The following is a 20,085-nucleotide window of genomic DNA, read 5'->3' as shown; positions in this document are numbered from 1 at the left end:
AGACGCGGGGCCCGGCTGGTGGCGGTGCCGGGGTGGCACGGTGGGGGCCGACAGGGTGGGACGGAGCAGAGCGTGGGACGCGGCGGACACGCGGGAGGGCCGAGATCGCGGCGGGACGCGGCAGGCCCGGCCCGTCGCCACGGAGACGCCCCGCCTGGGTCGCGCCCTGGCCCGGCCTCGGGGGCGGATCGGCGCCGCGGTGCCGTCCCGCCGGGCGTCGTTGCCGCGGCGACGGCCCGAGCCGGGCGCGGAGAAGAGCGGGGGGGGCCGAACCGGAGACCGGGCCCGGCTCGCGTCACGTGACCTAACCGCGCTCCCGCGTCACGTGGGCCGGTCCGCCGGCTTCCGGAAGTGCGTCACGGGCTCGGGCCTGTCTCCGGAGTGGGCCCGCTCGGAACTTCGGCTCGGACCGGGGCAGCGCGGAGCGGCGGCCGGGCCGTGAGTGCGGGCGGGCGGCGGCGGCCGGGCTCGGGAGGGGGGCGCGGGGCGGGCGGCGCCATCCCCCCGCCGCGAGTCGGTCCGAGCCTGGGGCCGCCGGGCACGGCCGGAGGCTGCCGCCGGCATCGCGACGGGCTCCGCCTCCTCCTCCCGCGGGCCCGGAGGCGATGCTCGGCGGGGGAGCGCCGTGCGCGGGGCCGGGTCCGTGCGGCGCCGCTCCGGGCTCGTCCTGCGGCTGGAACGTGGGCCGGGCCCGAGTCTCGGGTCTGTGAGCCCGCGGGTGGATGAGAGCGGCGGGTACCGAAAGCGTCCGTTCGCACGAGGGGAACGTTGGTGCCGGGCTCGGGGTGTGATGGGGGCGGGGGAAGGAAAGTGAGGAGGGCGGCAGGCAGCTCCCTTCTCACTCCTCGTTAAAGGCCTCGGAGGGGCGGGTGTCGGGGGCTCGAGGCGGGGGGTGTTTCCCTGCCAAGTGCTGGATGCGGCTTCAGCACCTGGGGCGACCTGCGTCCCGTTGTGCTCCTCCTTCAGAGCGCTTACTGGCCCTGCAATGGGAAGAGGTGGCCGTGCTGCCCAACCCCTCGCTGCTATTTCTGTGGTCACGCGTTGCCGGGGCTACTACAGAGTGTTTGTGCAGCCTGAGGATGAGCTGGGCTGTGGGGTTGATTCAGATTGAAGCAAACTCAGCCATCCAGGCTTCAGTCTGCGTGGCTTCTTGATCTGATGCACCCTGCAGCACGTGGGTGCTCACACTGACACAACACATGAAAGGAAAGAGAAGCAGCTCTCTTATAACCATGTTTTCTGTACTTGAAGTGCTCAGCACTGCGGCTCAGACACCCACCCTGTGCCTCAGCCCTGGTGTTACCTCCCTCAGTACCGGCCCCCTGGGAGCAGCAGCAGCCAAAATGCTGTGTCCCGGACAGCTGGCTGATGAATGCCCCATTGCCGCACATTTCCTGCTTGTGGAGAGGGGAAGATCCAGGATTAGAATAAACCAGCGAGAGTAACTCTTTATCTTGCAGTTGGCTCAAACCCGGAGGCACCCACAATGGCCTGAGGCTGTGATCAGGATTCTGGCAGCCAAAATCAGGCGGAGTCCCAGCCCTCTGTTCCTTCCAGCTGTTAGGTGGAACCGGTGGCTGCAGACCCACGGAAGCCAAGCCCCAGCAGGCAGGGGAGTGCCCAGCTTCCTTGGCAGAGCAGCTGCAAGCGTGCCTGTCCTCCTCATTCCATAGGACCTTATTCAGAGCTCCCTGTCTCCTTTGTCTTGGTGCTGCCCCTTTGGATGCAATGTGGCCTGGCCGCGGGTAGAGCTGTATCTGCTTTTCATTTCCTGCTCCTGTGGGAATTTCCCGCTGGAGACAAAAGTAATTCAGCAAGCACAGCTTGCCCACGTTTGCCAAGCTTTGCAGCAGTGCCCAATGTAGTACGTTCAACAGCTCAGATCTGGTGCTGCTGCTGTTCCACATCTGCTCTCTTCCCTCTGGGGGTAACTGCAGGGTCCTTTCCTGGGTTGACTGGGGCCTCCCTGGTGTGGGTCCCATGCTGGGCAGTCAGAGGCACTTGAGCTTTCCACTCTGTTCTGTTGGTTCTTGGTGTTTGAGGCAGGTTGGCCTGATGAGAAGTGGTTTCAGTGTGGGCTTTGCCATGGGGCTGGGCCTGCTGCTGCTGCACAAAGGGTGCCAGCACTTTTGCCATGGAGTGCACTGCCATTTGTGGTCATTGGTTGTCACAAGCATTCCTGGAACACAAATGTGCTGGCACTGCTCAGCCTGAACTAGTGAACTTTCCTGAAGATGTCCTACCCCTGGCAGTGTCCTAGAAGAGCTATCAGGTCTTTGCTGGTGCAAGGGTGACAGGGTGATGGAGAGCCAGGAACAGCTGTGAGGGCGGTGGGGCCAAGGTGCCATTGAGCTCAAGGAAGCAGTTTTCAGCAGGTTGTGCCAGTTGTTCTCTGTTCTGAACATCTCAGGGCAAAACCGGGACCATCTGCAGCCATTGGGCCGGTGGCTCCCTGCCCTGGCCTGGGTGGCAGTGGGAGGCCATGCCCAGCTTCCCCAGCACTTGGAGCAGGGGTGTCTTGTTTCCAGCCGGGCCCTGCTGGCGCTGTCTGTAAATCAGCGAGATGAATATGCAAGGTGCCGCTGTTCTGGTGGGTGGAGGGAGGAGCTTCCCTCGTGCCAGGGAGCTCTGCTTTCTGCTGTCACGGGAGCCTCTCCCAGGCCTTCTGCTTCTCCTGCTGCTTCCTTCTTAGGGTGTTGCTCTCTCCCATTCCCACTCTCTTACATGGAGTGCTGTTTTGATTGAAGTAGCTGCTGACCTGCCCGGTGCCCTGTGCTGTGGGGCTGGCTTGTGTGGGCTATTAGAGCCAGCAGAGGTTCTGGGTGGTGTAGTGGGCACCATGAGTGTGACAATTGCATTCCAGGTTTGTGTGTCTTGGGTGCCCATGCATTTGGCTGTTGGAAGGGCTGTGAGGGTTTCCCATAAAGGCTGCAGGGAAGGTCACGTGAGGGCATCGGGAGCGAGGGGGCGGTAGCTCCTGGTGCTGTTGGACCTTCTCCATCCACTCCTCCTGTCACGCTTGCTCTCTCTTCTCTTTAGGCCACTAGTTCCTTGCCAGAGAGTTTGAGCACAGAGAGTCGCCAAGATAGCTGGGCCAGGAAGAAAACGTCGCACCCCTGACCCAGACTCCATTACCGACCCTGGTGGGCCGTTTGTGTCATCCAAACGGCTGAAAATGTCCAGCAGCACCAATGCCCCCGGCCAGAGGAGAGTGTCTCGGGGCTTGGATGATGCCACCAACAAGAAGAAGCAGAAGGATCGAGCCAACCAGGAGAGCAAGGAAGGTGAGAGGCCCCAGGCACTGCCACAGGGAGAAGACCCAGCAGGATGGTTTCTTGGCCCCGCGGGTGGGAGCCTTGCAGCCATCTGTTGCAGGATAAGCAGATTTACCTAATCGCTTCCTGTGGCTGATTGTAAGCCATGCAGTGGGATCTTCTTTGGCACAGTGTCCTCCCTGGACCTGTAACCTCCTTTCTTTTGTGCTGCCTATCCCCAGGGATGTGAGGAAGGTGGGACCCATTCCTTGGTTAGTTTAAGTCTGACCCTGCTCACGGCGCCTGTTTCCAGTCACTGCTTTCATCTGGGCTGAGCTACCTGACCCAGGGGGAGTAGGATCAAAGCCTGCAGGTGCTTTTGCACCTGGACAAACTTTCGTCTTTCAGCCTGTGTGCTGCGGGCTGGTACTGGAGGTAATGACAGCACCCACGGGGTTCAGGGCCTGTGGATGGGGCTGTTGCTTCACCTCTTGCACCAGGGGGAGGCGTGGCTCGAGCGAGACATTGCTCTGCAGTAATTCCCTCCACGGCCATTGTGTATCTGGTGACGCAAACGTTGCTCCAGGTGCAGGCTGCCATGCTGGGCAGGGAGTACCTGCAGGCAGGAGGCAGACACAGCTTCCTGCTCCTGCAGCACAGTGTCCCTAGCAAACTGCTCGATTTCTGTGCCTGCTCTGTGCTGGCTGTTGTAACCTGAAAATAACACAGCCTTTTGTAGGCCAAGGTGAAATAGCACTTACTGATGTCTGCACTTGAACAATAGGCTGCACTCCCCAGTGCAAAACACCAAGGCACAGAGAGCGTGGCTTTGCTGCACCTTTGTGCCTGTGACTGCAACACTCAACAGATATTCCCTGCTGTTCTGTGGTCTGTTGAGGAGGGCAGCTCACAGTCCTGTAAGCTCTCTGGAATGGAAACCACAGTTCCTTTTGCCACTGGCTCTTTGCTTCAGGACAAGGTGCTGTTGCACCGACGCCATTGCCTAGCACAGCACATCTCCCTGTGGGGGTGGAGCTGACCCTGAGATGTTTCTGGCTCTTGGAGGTAATCCTGCAGGGAGCAGGGATTAGGTGTCAGGTCAGTTTGGTCCCCTGGTCTGATCTGGAAGGAAGTTTTATCTCTGGCAGGTTGCGCAGTGATGGGAATGTTAAAGTGCAGCTGGGCTGCCTGGTTCTCTTGTTACAGCAAAATTGATTTGAGCACAACCTAACATCAGGTTCTCAGCGTAAGATCAAGACAGAGCCTCTCCTATGTGGGTAGAGGCTGGGAGCTAACAGAGACTTGGCGTACTGAGTGGGGTACACAGCCCAGTTACCACAAGCTCCACAGTGATTCAGGCCTTGAAGCAGCACTGTCTTTCTGGTGCATCAGTGTTGTTTTGCTTTCACTGATGAACTGGGGTGAGAAGCACATCCTGGATTCTGGCTTGTTCTGCTGTGGAAAAGCTCAAGGCAGCAAGGGGGTGGGAGGAAGCAGAGGGAAATGAGCAGCACATACACAAAAGGCTGGGCAGAAGTTTGGTGATGTATACAATGTTGGATGTTGGAGCACCAGCCTGTGCTCTGAGGTGACTGAATGAGAGACCCACCTGTGCTCTGCTTCTCTGCCCATCAGTGTCTCGCCCTGAGTTCGAGCAGGCTGAGACCTCCCAGGAGAGGGACTTGGAGGAGGGTAAGTGGAGGTGTGCCCTAGCTGCCAGTGCATGGCCACCAAGCACCCCCGCAAGGGGTCTGAAGCTCTTGCCTTGTCATCCTGTGCTCTGGCAATCAGTGGAACTAACCCGAGCGCTCCCTTGCCCTCGTGCTCCTCTTTAACAGGGTGCAACCTTCCCAAGAAATGTTACACGTGGCGGGGAACAACCCTCTGCAAGGGAGAGGTTCAAGGCACGTGGCAGACTGCTTCTGTCCCAGGTGCCACAGTGCCTATGAGCACAGTCCTGGGATATCTTGCTGCTGGCATTCTCTTGCTTGTTTTGTAGCAGGAAGCCTGCCATGCTGGGAAGATCTCAGGCCATGTTACCCATCAGGTGCTGGTTGGTTTCTGCCTTGGCTGCAGGTCCTCGCTTTGAGAGCAGATGGACTAAAATCCCAACGTAGCTGAGAAAGTAGAATTAAACCAATTGGAAATTAAGGAAACATCAGGTTTTTTTTCCATGAAGATTTTAGGATGCTGCATGGGCAGACCTAGAGCCTGTTGGACACCTGATGGGATTCTGTCTGCCATGGCTTGACACTGCTGCTGTGTTTTTTCCCTGGCTAAGATGTTCGTGCCAGGCTGGCTGGCCCACCTGTGTTTCAGCTGTGTTAACTGTGCTTACCTGGCAGGAGTACAGTGCTCTTGGTGACTGTAGCTGAGCTACTTGTTTTGCATATGCAAAGGGGAAGTGGCAATTTCTGGTCGTGGTCAGAGTCCATTTGTATCCCCCAGAGTAATTCTGTGGCTTCCTTGTTCCCTGGGAAAGCAGCAATTGCTTTGTAGTTGGCAGGAGCCACCCTCTTTCCAGCCCCACTGCTGCACGTGACTGGGCCAAGCCTTTCTGCCTCATGATCTCTCTGGTTCCCACTGGGATTCACCTGACCTGCTGCAACCTGCTGCTCAGGTCCTTGTTTGTGACCTGATAAGAGTAGATTACAGTTGTTTCTCATTCACTGCTATGAGCTGCGTTCTCTGCCCTGATGTCCTCAACCAAATGTGTGTTTGGGCTCACACTCCTCAGCTCAGATGTGGGCACTGTGGCCACACACCCTGGCTGGGCAAGTGGCTGATGCTTCCCTTCCTCTTCCTAGAGTTGCTGCTGGACTGGAAGCAGAATGCTGATGAGATCATTGTCAAGCTGAACTTGGGAAGTGGATCTCTGAAGGTGGAGGATGTGGATACTTTTTTCACTGATACTGACTGTGTGATCAAACTACCAGGTACAGGGAATGGAGTGACTGCTGCAAATGTTTTTCCAGCAGGGCTTGGCACGTCTGTGGACTAGATGTGGGACTGATCCAGACGAGCATAAAACTTTTCCTTCAGAGGCAATGCCCTGCTGTCAGCTGGCACAGCTTCAGCCAGCAGGCCAGGCTGATACGAGAGCAGTGTAAAAGAAGAAGGGTGTAGGGCTGGGGAGGGTGGGAGCTGGCTTTTCCCTGCCAAGTGAACAGGTGCCCACTGCTGTGCTGGATGCATCACTGCCCTGCCCTTTGGGATGATTGAGTCGGTGCTGGGTATCCCTTGAAAAAGTGTCCATGTCCCTGAGGGCAGGGAGACCCATCACTTTCCCTCTGGGAAGGAGGCCAGCCAGATGTACAAAGCAAACTCAATGAATCTGGCATCATCCTGAAAGCTCGTGGGATGTGGTGGCAGCCTGCCTGCAGCCTCTGGCTCTCAGACAAGAGCTCTCCTGGCCCCTGAGGCAGGTGAGGGAGGGCTACAGGTAGAGTATATTGCTGCCTGCTGCACTGCCTGAGGTTCCACCCCCCTTTTCTTGCAGATGGGCGCCAGTGGAGCTGTCAGTTCTATGAGGAGATTGAGGGCTCCTGCAGCAAGATACAGTGCAAGAAGGGAAACTTCCTGCAGCTTGTGCTTCAGAAGAAGATCCCGCTCCACACCTGGTCTTCTCTTCTGGTAAGGGCGAGGGGACCTCTGCCTTTCAGGCGACTGTATGGAGCCTGGCAGAGCTGGGTGAGGGTTTCACTCCCTGCTCTTGAGCTGCCCCGACCCAGGGAGCATCTTAGGACACATCTTGCATCCCCAAGCTGCATGAGGGCAATGAGCCAAGCACCTCTGTCCAAGGGAGGGCATGTTGTCATGTCCCTGTCCTTCCTGCCACAGCCTCTGGGTTCTGGAACAGAACACTGGTGTGCCCCGGGAAGGGGGAGTAAGGGTGAGGGGCTGGTAAGAGAGCAAGACAGGTACTGTTTCCTGGCTGTGTTCCCACTGTGCTGCACTACTTTTCACAGAAGAGAAAGAAAGATGGATCCAAAGAGCTGGGCAAGGGGGCCATGTGCTGGGAGAATGGGAAGGAGAAGGCTTCTTCTGCAGAACTGGCCCCTGAAGAGCCACGGACTGAAAGCACTGAGCTTCCAAGAACCCGCAGAGAGCCATCCAACCCCAAGCGTGCTCAGGGAAGAAGCGAGGCCCTGGGAGGGAAAAGCCCAGCCAGCCCAGGGACACAAAGTGGCCCCAGCGCCAAGCGGGCAGTATACCTCAAAGTGTCTCCAGCTGAAGAGGAGCCAAATTCCAGAGTCACCGGGAGCGTGGAGCCTGGCAAAGGGCATGGCGGGAGGTCAGGCAGCCGTCGCAATGGCAGAGCCAGCCAGGGTGATGGGCCTACAGCCCTGACTGACCTCGCACCACCACTAGAGAAGGTATGTCGCTATGTAGTGAGATGGGTTCCTGGTGCCTTGGTGGTGCTGAAGGCTGGTGTGGGCCTAGCTGGGAGAAAGGGTGGGTGAAATATAAGCTAGGACCTGGTAATGAATACTACAGGTGCAAGAAGCCTTCAGTTGTTGGGCTGAGGCTGTAGTGCTAAGGGTGCTAAGGCAGGGGTGTGTGGGCTATGTGGGACTGTAACTTCTTGGCTGACAGCAGCGGGCTGTGGAGAAGTGTTGAATTGGTGGCACAAGGGGTCAAGTTATCTCTTTTTCACTATCATTCTGTTTTGAAAGGCTGTGATTATGGCCAAGGAGACTGTTCCTGTGGAGATGCCACCACTTGCTGCTACCACAGAGGTGTTCCCCCACTGTGTTGCCACCTGTGTAGAGAAAAGAGTTCTGCAGCCAGGCAGCCCTGTTGAAGCCTCACGGGGCCGGGAGAGTACACCTGTCTTGGGAGAGAGCTCTAAGGCCATCCCATCAGCCACGCGTCCCCTAGGCAGAGATGGAGAGAAGAGGGACTGGTCCAAGGACGATGTGGCTCTGGAAGCAACAGCTGACGGTGAGTGGCCCAGGGGTCAGTATGTATAGACTGGCCTGGTTGGGAAAGTCCCTCTGCTCAGAACCTCTCCTGGGCCAACCTGCAGTGCTGCCTTGGACTGCAATGAAGGTGATCCTCCCCTCATGTCTTTCCTTGCTCAGAGCCAGAGCCTCTTGTGAGCCTGACCTTTGTCAAGTATGACTCATATGAGAAGGGCAATGACCTGATGGTGGTGCATGTTTATGTGAAGGAGATTCATAAGGAGACTTCCAAGGTTTTCTTCCGGGAGCAAGACTTCACACTGGTGTTCCAGACAAGGTACAAATGTACTTTTGAATGGCATCAAGCTGATGCAGAGCTTTTGGCTGTTGCCAGGCTACTTTATTCATCTCTTCTCACTTGTTCTTTATTTCTTTGCAGTGACATAAACTTCCTTCGTCTCCATCCTGGCTGTGGGCCCCACACGGTGTTCCGGTGGCAGGTGAAGCTCAGGTATGGCTTCCATCCTGCCTGCTTATACTGAGATGAGGAAGCTGAGAGCAGGAGCCAGTTCCAGCTGGCTGGTTTGTGCAGGGCATACTCATTTCTGCAGTTGAGTGTCTCCATCACACCATACTGCTCTAACACCACAATCCTGGAATGGTTGCAGAGAAGAAAACTCCATTATCTTCAGTCTTCCCCCGACCTGATCTAGACCTGACTGGGGATGGAGCCAGACAGGCTGTGTGTTGTGCTTTAGCTGAGACATCCCACTAGAGTGGGCATATGAACCAGGCAGAATGGATCTTCCAGAAGGCAGGTCCCCTGTGTGCTCAGTGTGGCTAGACTTGAGGGCATCTGCACTGCTTTGTGGAGGCCCCCCCACCGACCCACCCAGGGTTGATGCCAGTTGGGAAACTGTGGCCCTGCCTTGCAGACTTCTGCATCTCTGAGGTTGCTGGGGGGGCTGGGATGATTCTCACTTTCTGTGTGTTTTGCAGGAACCTTATTGAGCCAGACCAGTGCACATACAACTTCACAGCATCTCGCATTGATGTGTGCTTAAAGAAACGCCATAGCCAACGCTGGGGAGGGCTGGAGGCTCCAGCCACACGAGGTCTGCACCCTGCCTTCTTTCTGTCTTGACTGTCTGCTTGTACCTAGTGCCTTCCTTGCCACCTGCAGTGGCTAGAAGGTACTGGGTCTTCTGGAATGGGATGATGGGGAAGGAGGGGTGTGGGGCAAGCAATCCTGTCACTCAGGAAAGGCATTGCTGCACACCTTCCCGCACTGGAAGGTGGGAGTAGGCAAGATGCTGTGTGAGCATAGGCTGAGCAGCTCAGCCCCACTGTGGGCAGAGCACGGTGCTGCTAACCACAGGCCCACCCTTCCCCCTTTTTAAGGTGCAGTGGGTGGTGCAAAGGTTGCCATGCCTACAGGCCCTACCCCTTTGGATAAGACCCCTCCAGGCAGTAACCAGCACCCCCTGTCCAGCAAAGAGGAGGCCCGAACCAGTGAGAAAGAGAAGCCACGTGTCGAGGATGGGAGTCTGGATGGTGTGGCAGCCCGTACAGCCCAAGAGCACGTGGCAGTGAAGCAAGAGCCGCACATCCCCTCGGTGAGTGGAGCTATACTGTGTTTGACCTGGCTGTGGGGGGAGGTGGGGATCCACTTGTCCCTGTGGTTGGACTTCACCTCCTTTGGTGCTGCTGTGGGGTCTGGCAGACTGTTCCTGGGGGAGGAGTTGGCAACGTTCCTCAGCCATAGCTGGCAGAACTGGGGACAGCAGTTCTGGTGGATGATGGCTCCAGCCCAGCCCCATATGAGGTGTGGCTTGGATAGTTGGGTTCCTCTGATGTTTCCTGAGACCCCCTAGTACACAGCTCCATCACACCTAGTTGTGCTTTGGCAGCCCAAACCAACCTGCATGGTGCCACCGATGACACACAGCCCAGTGAGCACTGAGAGTGTGGAAGATGATGAGGATGAAGATGAGAAGAAGAAGGTGTGCCTGCCTGGCTTCACGGGGCTGGTGAATCTAGGCAATACCTGCTTCATGAACAGTGTCATCCAGTCACTGTCCAACACCCGGGAGCTGCGTGACTACTTCCATGGTGAGCACATGCCTGGAGCTCAGCAAAGCCCTGCCACTCTGTGCAGCCAGCAGCCACCCTCACTCTCTTTCATCTCTTACAGATCGATCCTTTGAGTCTGAAATCAACTACAACAACCCCCTAGGGACAGGGGGACGCTTGGCCATTGGCTTTGCTATGCTATTGCGAGCGCTCTGGAAAGGCACACACCATGCTTTTCAGCCTTCTAAATTGAAGGTAGGTACCAATGTTATGTGGGAGCTGCTGTGTTGTCCTCAACCGTGGGTCTCAGCATTTCTCTGTGCTGCTCTGCTGCTTTGGGTGCAGCCAGGCTTTGGGTATGGGGCAAGCAGTGTTGCTGGTGGGCTGAAGATTGTGCTCCCCCCAGGCAATTGTGGCCAGCAAGGCCAGCCAGTTCACTGGCTATGCCCAGCACGATGCTCAAGAGTTTATGGCCTTTCTGCTTGATGGCCTGCATGAGGATCTCAACCGCATCCAGAACAAACCCTACACAGAAACTGTTGACTCAGACGGGAGGCCTGATGAGGTGAGGATGTCTGTCTCCAAGGCTATTGTGAGCACTGGCTGCTACAGAGCAGCCCTGGCCCATGTGATTTAGTGCAGTGCTGAGCCCTTTCTCTCTGCAGGTGGTAGCTGAGGAGGCCTGGCAGCGACACAAGATGAGGAATGATTCCTTCATTGTGGACCTATTCCAGGGCCAGTACAAATCCAAGTTGGTGTGCCCAGTCTGTTCCAAGGTAGAGCAGCCCTGCTAGCTGTGCCCCTGGATCTCCAGTCTGATGAGACTGTTGCCTTGCTGATCTCAGACATAAACAGTTCCCAGTATTGAGTGAGCTCTCTTGTCTGCAGGTGTCCATCACCTTTGATCCCTTCCTGTACCTCCCCGTCCCCCTCCCACAAAAGCAGAAGGTGCTGACTGTCTACTACTTTGCAAAGGAGCCGCACAAGAAACCCATCAAGGTAAAGGACACTAATTACTTTGGGGAGGTAGCCTGAGGGGGCTCTTGGAGGTGCCACAGGCACCTGTGCGAGTGGGCTGAACCTTGTGTTAAGCCAGGGCCTGCATGCCTTGAAGTGGCATTACTAATGTGGCACTTACACTGTGGCAGTTCCTCGTGAGTATCAGCAAGGAAAACTCCAGTGCCATGGAAGTACTCGACTCGGTGGCCCACAGTGTGCATGTGAAACCAGTCAACCTGCGCCTAGCAGAGGTGAGAACGCTAAAACTGACCACCAAGCTGTGGGCTGCTCGTGTGGGTGTCCCTGGGTCACACAGTTGTGCTGAACATGTTGCCACCAGCAGCCTCTTGTCCGTGGGGTGAGTTTTGTCTGTGGGTAGTAGTGTCACACACGAGCTGCTGCCAGGGAGGATCCTGCTCAAGTGAGCTGGGCCTCTTGCAGCGTGGCAGGCAGAGATACCCTATCAGGATGGTGGGCAGAGCACACCATCACTGTGATGCTACTGCTGCCACAGCTCACCATGGGGCTCATGTGGCTTCCTCAGGAGAGGAAGAGTTGGACAGCCCTCTGAGCATGAGGCAGCCCTCACACAGTCCTGTTCCACTGCTTTCCGGCAGGTAATCAAGAATCGCTTCCAACGCATGTTCTTGCCGACCCAGTCTCTGGACACAGTCTCTCCCACAGACCTGCTGCTCTGCTTCGAGGTGCTGTCCTCAGAGCTGGCCAAAGAGCGGGTAGTGGAGCTGCAGGTCCAGCAGGTAAGCAGCAGGGACTGAGACTGCTAGGAGGCTGAGCGGGATGGGGAGAGCAGTGCTAGAGCTTGCACAAAAGGGTAACGCACAAGTCTGGCATACTGGCTGATGTGTGCCCAGCACGTGGCCCTGGTAGCCCTCTGCCTGCAGGAAAGGGCTGCCCATCCTGGTGAGTGACTCCTACCAGCAGCAGCAAGCACAAGGGTTTGACAAGGCTACCTTATCCTGCCCAGGTGCCTTGCCATGCCCAATGAGTTCTTTCTCCTGCAGCGCCCACAGGTACCTAGTGTCCCTGTCGCCAAGTGTGCAGCCTGCCAGAAGAAGCAGCTGTCAGAGGAAGAGAAGCTTAAGCGTTGCACGAGGTGCTATCGAGTTGGTTACTGCAACGTGTGAGTTGGCTTGGTGCCTCACAGGGAGGGAGGGTCTCCAGCTGTAAAGGGTTGAGCGGGAGCACTCAGCCCACTGGGAGGGGGGCTTGGCCTTTGGGAGGGAGCCAGTCTGGCTTGCAACGCTCCTCTTGTCCCAGACACACCCCATGTGCACCACCAAACTCCTGCTGAGGTCCTGCCTGTTTGTTTGCAGGCACTGGGTTCACTGGGGCTCTATGTGTTACAGGACGTGTCAGAAGACACACTGGCCAGACCACAAGGCTTTGTGCCGCCCTGAGAACATCGGTTTCCCCTTCCTCATCAGTGTGCCGGAATCCCGCCTCACTTACGCCCGCCTGGCCCAGCTGCTGGAGGGCTACGCAAGGTGAGGGTGCAGGGAAGGGAGGTGCTTCTGTCACAGCAGCAAGCACAGCCAGGAGCTGAGCTGAGCACAGCCCTGTACCTGGCCCGCTGTGACTGTCCACTTCTTGCCCAGGTACTCGGTCAGCGTGTTTCAGCCTCCTTTCCAGCTGGGACGGATGTCACCAGAGCAGGGGCTTCAGCCTCTGCTCCTAGACAAACTGGAGCCCCCGGCCAAAGGCAGCTGTGCCGCCGCCACCTCTGTTCCTGAGCTGGGGGACGGGGACAGGGCTTCCGGCCTCCTGCAGGAGCCTCCCCTCTCACCAGCTGTGCCTGAGCTGCACCCGGAGATTGGTGACACTGGCACTGTTCGGAGCAAGGTCCTGGCTGCCAGGAGTTCCCTGCTGAGCTTGGATTCAGGCTTCTCTGAGCACATGGATTCGCAGGGTGACAGCTGTTGCGAGAAAGAGCCGTCCTATGAGAGAGCCCTCAAACCAGAAGGTAGGAGGTGCTGCGGTGCTAACCCTATCTGTGCCAGGAGCCCAGGCAGCCCCCAGCAAGGCAGGGTGCAGTTTTCCCTCGTTGGCATCACCTCTCACCCACAGTATCTGTTTTCCCCACGCGATTTGGTCTGGAGACCCCAGTGGATAAATGGGGAGCTCTGGGAGCCATGTTTTAGAAGTGCAGCCCCACCTGAAATGCCGAACAACCCACGCTCTGCCCTGCCCTGGCAGGGCCTGTGTAACAGAGCAAAGACCTGACTTGGAAAGAGTCTGGGCTGCTGGAGGGGTGGGGAGGCAGGGGTTGGCAGAAGCCTTGAGTCCCGTGGGAGGGCAGAGCCCAGTGCTGAGCCCTTCGAGGCTGTGAGCGCAATGTTTCCCTCGCTCTGACTCAGCTGCACAGGAGCAGCCTCTTGCGCTCGGCCGCCCAGCTGTCACGTTTCCAGACACTTGTCTCAGGATGGCAGCAATGTGCAGCGAAGGGGCAAAGCAGGCAGAGGAGCACAGCTTGCCAGGGGCAGGCGTCTGCTAAAAATAGTCAAGGACACTGGGCACGTGGTTGTGTCCCTGAAAGGCCGTAGCATGTGAGATGGGGGTGGGGGCACTGCAAATTCTTGGCCCCTACGCAGGGCAAACATGCAGTGCCACCAAAGATATGTCCCTGCCTGTCCACAGCTGCCATCCCTGGGTACCAGCACACTCCAGACTCGCTGAGCGCCCGTGCCACGCAGTTCTACATCAACAAGATCGATGCTGCCAACAAAGAGTATAAGCTGGAAGATAAAGGTGAGCCTGGAGCCCTGGGGAGATCCAGTTTCATCCCTCGTGGCCTCTAGAAGAGTGTGGATCTATCTGGCCAGGGTTTAAGAGGCTCCTAGGGCCAGGGTAAGCCCAGGTATGCCATCGGCCCCAGGCTGGGCAGCAAAAGTTGTGTTTGGCATGGGAGGGCAGGGCTGCACCCTGCAGAGCTTCGTGCCTGCTCCTTGGAAGCTCTTCTCAAGCTCCTACTTCCCTGAGCAAATAAACCAGTTCCTTTCAACCTCCCACACTCAAAGAGGAACAGAGATCTGTGTGGCTGGATCACCTCCTATCTGAATAGATGCTGATTTTATTCCCCTTGGGGTGGAGAACCTAGCTTCGGCAGTGATGGTGCGTGGCAGGACCACTCGCACCTTCTTGACCATGCTGTGTTAAAACTGGGCTGGGCAAGACTGCTCCTAGTCTAGTCCGGGTGGGCTTGGTGGCCCGCTGGCTGAGGTGTGTGCCCCTTTGCAGGTGACACCCCCTTGGAACTGACAGATGACTGTTCCCTTGCCCTGGTGTGGAAGAACAATGAGCGCCTCAAGGAATTTGTATTGGTGGAGTCCAAGGATCTGGAGTGTGTGGAGGATCCGAGCTCAGCCAGTGAAGCAGCCCGAGCTGGCCACTTCACCCTGGAGCAGTGCCTCAATCTCTTCACCAAGCCTGAAGTCCTGGCCCCAGAGGAAGCATGGTGAGGAAGGCGACGTGGCGGGTTCCAGCCTGCAGGCACAGGCAGCAGCGGGGGTTTCCCGGGAGCTGTCTGGTCCTGCCTGACATTTCTCCCGGCAGCCAGCAGTGCTGGGGAAGGGGGCCAGAAGCCAGCAGGGAGCAGTGCCAGCACTCTGCGGGGCTGTGCCGTCCTGCCTCTGGCAGGGAGGCCGAGACCTCCTGTCTCCTCTGCCACATCCACACACTGGGGGAGCTTAGGGCTGGGCTCAGAAAGCCAGGGCTCACTACATGCTGGTAACGAATACATACTTTTCCCAGGTACTGCCCCAAGTGCAAACAGCACCGTGAGGCCTCCAAGCAGTTGATGCTGTGGCGCCTGCCCAACGTCCTCATCATCCAGCTCAAGCGCTTCTCCTTCCGCAGCTTTATTTGGAGGGACAAGATCAATGATATGGTTGACTTCCCTGTCCGGTGAGAGCTCGGGGGGTGGAGTGCTGTGCATAGTACTGCTTGTGCTGCCTGGCCGATCCCTGACCAGCCCTTTGTCTGTCCTCAGGAGCCTGGACCTAAGCAAATTCTGCATCGGCCGGAAGGGTGAGCAACAGCTGCCTATGTATGACCTGTATGCTGTAATCAATCACTATGGAGGCATGATTGGCGGGCACTACACGGCATATGCCCGCCTGCCCAACGACAAGAACAGCCAGCGCAGTGACGTGGGTGAGGATCCGCCGCCCTCCCCTCCCCTGCAGCTGTGGACGATCTCCTTGCTTAACCCTTCTTTCCTCTCAGGCTGGCGGCTCTTCGATGACAGCACAGTCACCACCGTGGACGAGAGCCAGGTGGTAACCAGATATGCGTATGTCCTCTTCTACCGCCGGAGGAACTCTCCTGTGGAGAGACCTCTGCCAGGGCACCCCCCAGACCACCGAGCTGAGCGCACCCCCTCTGCTGAAGCTGCTGCCAGTCAGGTGAGAGCTTGTGTCCCTTCCAGCATCGGAGCCACGGAGCCTTGAAATATGCATGTGCCCACCTGCTGGACCCCACGGAGCCCAGCACCACTGCGGTGCTGTGCCATCTCTCTTTGAGACCAAAGAGCGTGTACCAGCTGGGCTTTGGGGTCTGCCTTGCCCTGTTCTGGCTGTGAGCTTGGAACAGCCTTGACGCTAAAGGGTGGTGAGAGAGCTGGTTCCAGCCGCTGGGCCAGGAGTGCTGGTGGGAGGGCACAGAGCTGCTCTGGGACACAGGAATGGGCAGGACGGGGCTGTGCCCTGCTAGGCTCTGCACTGAGGAAGGCTGAGAACGATGGAATGGGAGCTGTTTGTGCCAGGAGGCACGGCCTCCTAGGGATAGGGTGGGGATGTTTTCTGCTGTGGCCCAGGATGGGGCCGCTCCAGTTGCAGAAAAGGTGAATGCAAGTACTGAGCCAGAGGCCTGTGAGCTTCTGCGGGATGTGATGGGAAACTCCCCAGAGCACACTGTGCTGCACGAAGGGTGAGGAGGGTGCGCTGACAGAAAGAGTGCTTTCAGCACTCATCAGTAGGGCATGGTTGGACTGATCTTTGCAGAAGTATCAGAAAGAAAGGCCTGGGCTGCTGGTGTAGCAAATCACCTGCCTTCCAGGCTCCCCTGGGTCCGCTCTGTGCTGGCCTCGTTGGATCTGAGGACAGTGCTTGGCTGTGGCACAGCTGAACACGTGTGCCCCATAGGGACCTTGTGGTTGGTTATCCAAGCTGGCCTGGCTCACGTGGGCTGGGCGTCCTGGCTCTGCTTTCTCTGCTGGGGACCAGTGCTGCTCCCATCACAAGGGGGTGTGTGCTGAGCGGCCGCAGGAAGGCTGCTCCACTTGTCCTGTGCTGGCTGTGGGATCCCTGCCGTGCTGGGGACCACTGTGTGCCCTGCAGCACCTGTCCTCGCTGGATCCCTGGGGGCTCATCGCGACCTCAGCAGCACCGCGTCCCACACGGTGATGGGGTGTGTTGGATCTCACTGGGGTGGAGTGGTCTCCAAGTGCCTGGAATCACCTGCATCCTCCAGAGACCCTGCATCCTGATTGGCTGCCCTGCGTGATCACTGGCACGGGGAAGGGCTGGGCTGTGACTGCTGCCTGCAGATAATCCTCTTGGAAGCTTAGCTGTGATTGGCTCTCAAAGGATCCCAACCCACCAAAGGAGAGCTGGGACTGGTTGTGCTGCGACCGTGCCTCCTTCTCCTGCCATGCAAGCTGCCTCTGAATTGGCCGTCATCTGAGCAATCGCATTGGGATCACCAGACTTGAGCTGTGATGGGCTACTACCCGCCCCCTCACCTGCATGGATCCGTCAGTGCCACAGAACCGACTCCAGAGGGATCCAGCCGCTGGCTCCTGCAAAGACACCGCTCTCCTGTTGCATCACCTGCGCCCACCAGAGCAGCCCTGAGGAGCTGTGGGGGCGGGTGCGGCCGTGCTGCATGGGGAGGTGGGCTGGTGGGGCACGGGACTGGGCTCGCAGGCAGCCGCCTGCCCCGGGGGATGGCGAGGGGTGTTGCCAGTTGTGTTCTCCAAGTGCTGACGCAGGTTTCCACATCGCAGGCTTCTCTGATCTGGCAGGAACTGGAGGCTGAAGAACAAGAGCTGCAGCTCGAGGCTCCCCAAAGGCCTGCAAGAAACTCCTGGAGGCCCCGTGGCCAGAAGAGGAGTCCGGGTTCCCCCCAACACCCAGATGAAGGCTGCGTCAAATACTTCATCCTGGCCACCACGGCCGCAATCGTGGCTCTCTTCCTGAATGTGTTCTACCCGCTCATCTACCAAACCCGCTGGAGATAGGTGTGGGCACACAGCCAGCTGCAGAGCAGGGCTGCCGGGGCACGCACTGTGCCAGAATGCTGCACGACGAAGACGTCAGAGCTGCCAGGTGGCCCGACAGAACCCTGCGGGCAGCAGGACAGAGCCCTGTGGGAAGGACACGCCTGCTGTGGGCACCAATGCTCTCGGAGGGAAGCTTGTGGCTGTCGGCTCCTGTCTGTCTGCTCTGGCATCCCCTATGCCAGCTGGCAGGGCTGCGTGGCCGGCCCCCAGCGTTGCCAGGGCACAGCCCAGAACCAGCATCCCCTCAGCCCGCCCTGGCTGCCTGCTTGGAATCGGGGCTGGCCCCAGTGCTACATGCTGCTCAGGAAAGGACAGTGCCGCTGCCACTGGGAACATCCGGGAATGAGCAGAGCCCGGAGCCTGGTGTGAGAACAGGATGCCCTGACACGATCACTGGTCCCACTGCTCCCTGCTTTGGGGGAGCCTCACGTTCTAAAGAGCTGGCACAAGCTGTATCCCTCTAGGCCAGCATCATCTCCTGTGCTGGGACTGGATGACTTGTCACCGTGTGCTTTGCGCTTCCTTGCTCAGCCAGAGGGCTTGGCCACAGCGCTGCTCCTCACCTTGGGGCATGGGAGAGCAGCATCCAGGCAGACTGTGCTGGGGCACCCACAGCACTCCCTGAACTGCTCGGGCTGCCCTTGTCTGCATCTGGAGGTCCCAGTTTACAGTGTGTGCAGCTGCCTGGGATGGGTCTGGGGAGCATGAGGCAGCACCTCACTGGGGGACTGGCGTGGGCTTGGGGAGCAGCAGGAAGGAGCTAGGCTGCAGGAGGCCCGTGGGAGGTTGTGCTGGCAGCGTCGCTCTCCTGCACGTTGCGGCCTGTGCCAATAAAGGCAGGTTTTCCAAAGAGCTGCAGCACCTTCTCCTCTGTGACGGGACCATGGCAGCAGCCAGAGGCTCTGCTGGCCTGCTCCAGTGCAAAAGGCAGCTGGATGGAGTGTCCCTCTCCCGCCCCCTGAGCTGGTCTCACGGGCACAGCTGGCACAGAGGTGCTGCCCTGCGCTCAGCTGGGTGCAGGCAGAGCTCTGCCTGGTTGTGCCGAGGGGCCCCAGGTGTGGGGCAACAGCTGTGGCACGTGCAGGGCGCGGGGTGCCCAGAGGGCCTGGCAGCACACAGCCCTGCCTGGCTGGGGCAAGGACTGTAGCTGCAGCGGTGTGTGACATTGAGACGTGTTGCCCTTGGCTGAGTAAAGCTCAGGCTGCTCGGGAGTGTTTGGGTTTGAGAGGTGACTTCAGAGCCCTGTGACTTCCTTTTCCGTCTCCGATGCCGTCCTGCCGGCAGTGCCCTTGTCTGTCAGGAAGGATGCTCAGTGGGAATGGTTGGGGCCCCATCAGCGCCGGGAGGCTTGAGCGGGGCAGTGCAGCCCCTGGAGTCCTCCCCCACCCCCCCGACCCCGTCCTCGTCGTGCAGCTGCGCTGCCCTCCCCTTATTCCTGCACACGGGTCCCAGCCCGGTGCGCCCCGCCGTCGGGACGTGCCTGCCCTGGAACAGTCGCCTCATTGTCTGCGGTCTGGGGCCCCCACGCGCCCACGGCGCTGCCCTCGTGGGGCTGAGTCAGCGCCCGGCGCCTGCGGGGTGACCTCTGCTCCGCCTGGCGCTGCTGCCCCGGGCTCGGGGCCACGCACCGCTCCCTGCACCTGCCTGCCCTGCAGGTGAGGGTTCCGTTCCCGGAACCTCCGCTGCCCTCCCGTGCTGCTGCTGCCCGCCCTGCCCGTTCCGATGCCGGGTGCCGCCCCGAGCGCAGCGGCCCAGGGCAGCTCCGGGGCCGTGCGGAGCGTGCCGCAGCCTGGCTGCAGCGCTCGGGCAGGTCGGGGCCGTCTGCGGGGCCGCTCTGGGCTCGTTGCCTTCCACCCGGGGCCTTTGCCGGGAGCGGAGTGGGAGTAGGGAGGTATGCAGCATCGTGCACTGTCTCACGGCCGCCTTCTGCTTGCAGGGACTGACTTCGGTGCCGTTTGGATCCGGCCTGGCCCCCGAAGGAGCCCCGCCGCTGGCTGCGGAAGGCCTCCCCGAGCGCTTCGCCAGCCCCGCCGAGCGCCCGGCCCCCTCCTACAGCAGCATGGAAGAAGTGGATTAGAGCGGCGCGGGCACCCGCCCTGGGGGTGCGGGCCGGGCTGGGCACCGGGAGGGGCGGGGGGGGGGGGGGGCGGGCAGGGGTCGGGGTTTGTCCTGCTCTCATTAAACTCGCTGAACTCCGCTCGCCTCCGCTGCCTCCGAGCCGGGTGCGCCCCGGCCGCTGCGTGTCCACCGCGCTGCCTCCGCTCCGCGTCCCCGGTGCTCCCTACGGCCCCCGCTGCCACGCAGCGTCCCGGCGCGGCCACCCGCCGTCTCGGCGCCTCGTGGCGCTGCTGTCGGGGAACGCCCGCTGTGCCCTCGTGCCCCGTGTCCCCGCGTGCGCCCAGGTGCCTCCCGCTGCGCCCTCTGGCCTCGAGCACCGCGGTAGAAGCGGCTCGGTAGGCGCGGTGGGGGGTGGGCCGAAGGTTGAACTGGAATCGGAATCAGAATAGGTGATCTCAGAGGTCTTTTCCGCCTTGAATTTCGTATCGATCAACGTCCC

The 20,085-nt window shown here is 59.1% G+C and overlaps 1 protein-coding gene across 5 annotated transcripts; it reads left to right on the top strand.

The window, feature by feature from the left end:
- The first annotated feature begins 307 nt into the window (after positions 1 to 307).
- USP19 (ubiquitin specific peptidase 19) lies at positions 308 to 19,650 on the top strand. Of its 5 annotated transcripts, XM_072347144.1 has the most exons (26): positions 308 to 438; positions 3,040 to 3,284; positions 6,062 to 6,190; positions 6,754 to 6,887; positions 7,223 to 7,630; positions 7,931 to 8,198; positions 8,339 to 8,495; positions 8,598 to 8,669; positions 9,158 to 9,273; positions 9,560 to 9,774; positions 10,069 to 10,270; positions 10,353 to 10,486; positions 10,638 to 10,796; positions 10,897 to 11,007; positions 11,120 to 11,230; positions 11,380 to 11,481; positions 11,848 to 11,988; positions 12,253 to 12,371; positions 12,598 to 12,735; positions 12,847 to 13,211; positions 13,886 to 13,996; positions 14,486 to 14,702; positions 14,999 to 15,151; positions 15,237 to 15,400; positions 15,473 to 15,651; positions 17,253 to 18,375. In XM_072347144.1, the coding sequence occupies exons 2-26, from the start codon at positions 3,176 to 3,178 to the stop codon at positions 17,484 to 17,486; spliced, it is 4,248 nt and encodes a 1,415-aa protein (XP_072203245.1). In that variant the 5' UTR covers positions 308 to 438; positions 3,040 to 3,175; the 3' UTR covers positions 17,487 to 18,375. The 5 variants fall into 5 exon arrangements, with proteins under 5 accessions (XP_072203245.1, XP_072203249.1, XP_072203248.1 ...); XM_072347148.1 differs by lacking the exons at positions 308 to 438; positions 17,253 to 18,375 and adding an exon at positions 19,465 to 19,650 and having other exon boundaries at positions 3,046 to 3,284; positions 9,566 to 9,774; XM_072347147.1 differs by lacking the exons at positions 308 to 438; positions 17,253 to 18,375 and adding an exon at positions 19,465 to 19,650 and having other exon boundaries at positions 3,046 to 3,284.
- Positions 19,651 to 20,085: the final 435 nt, after the last annotated feature.

This window comes from Excalfactoria chinensis, chromosome 12 (genome assembly GCF_039878825.1).
Source record: "Excalfactoria chinensis isolate bCotChi1 chromosome 12, bCotChi1.hap2, whole genome shotgun sequence".
NCBI lineage: Eukaryota > Metazoa > Chordata > Aves > Galliformes > Phasianidae > Excalfactoria > Excalfactoria chinensis.
The sequence above is the reverse complement of the archived record's forward strand: the minus strand, read 5'-3'. Positions and strand labels throughout refer to the sequence as shown.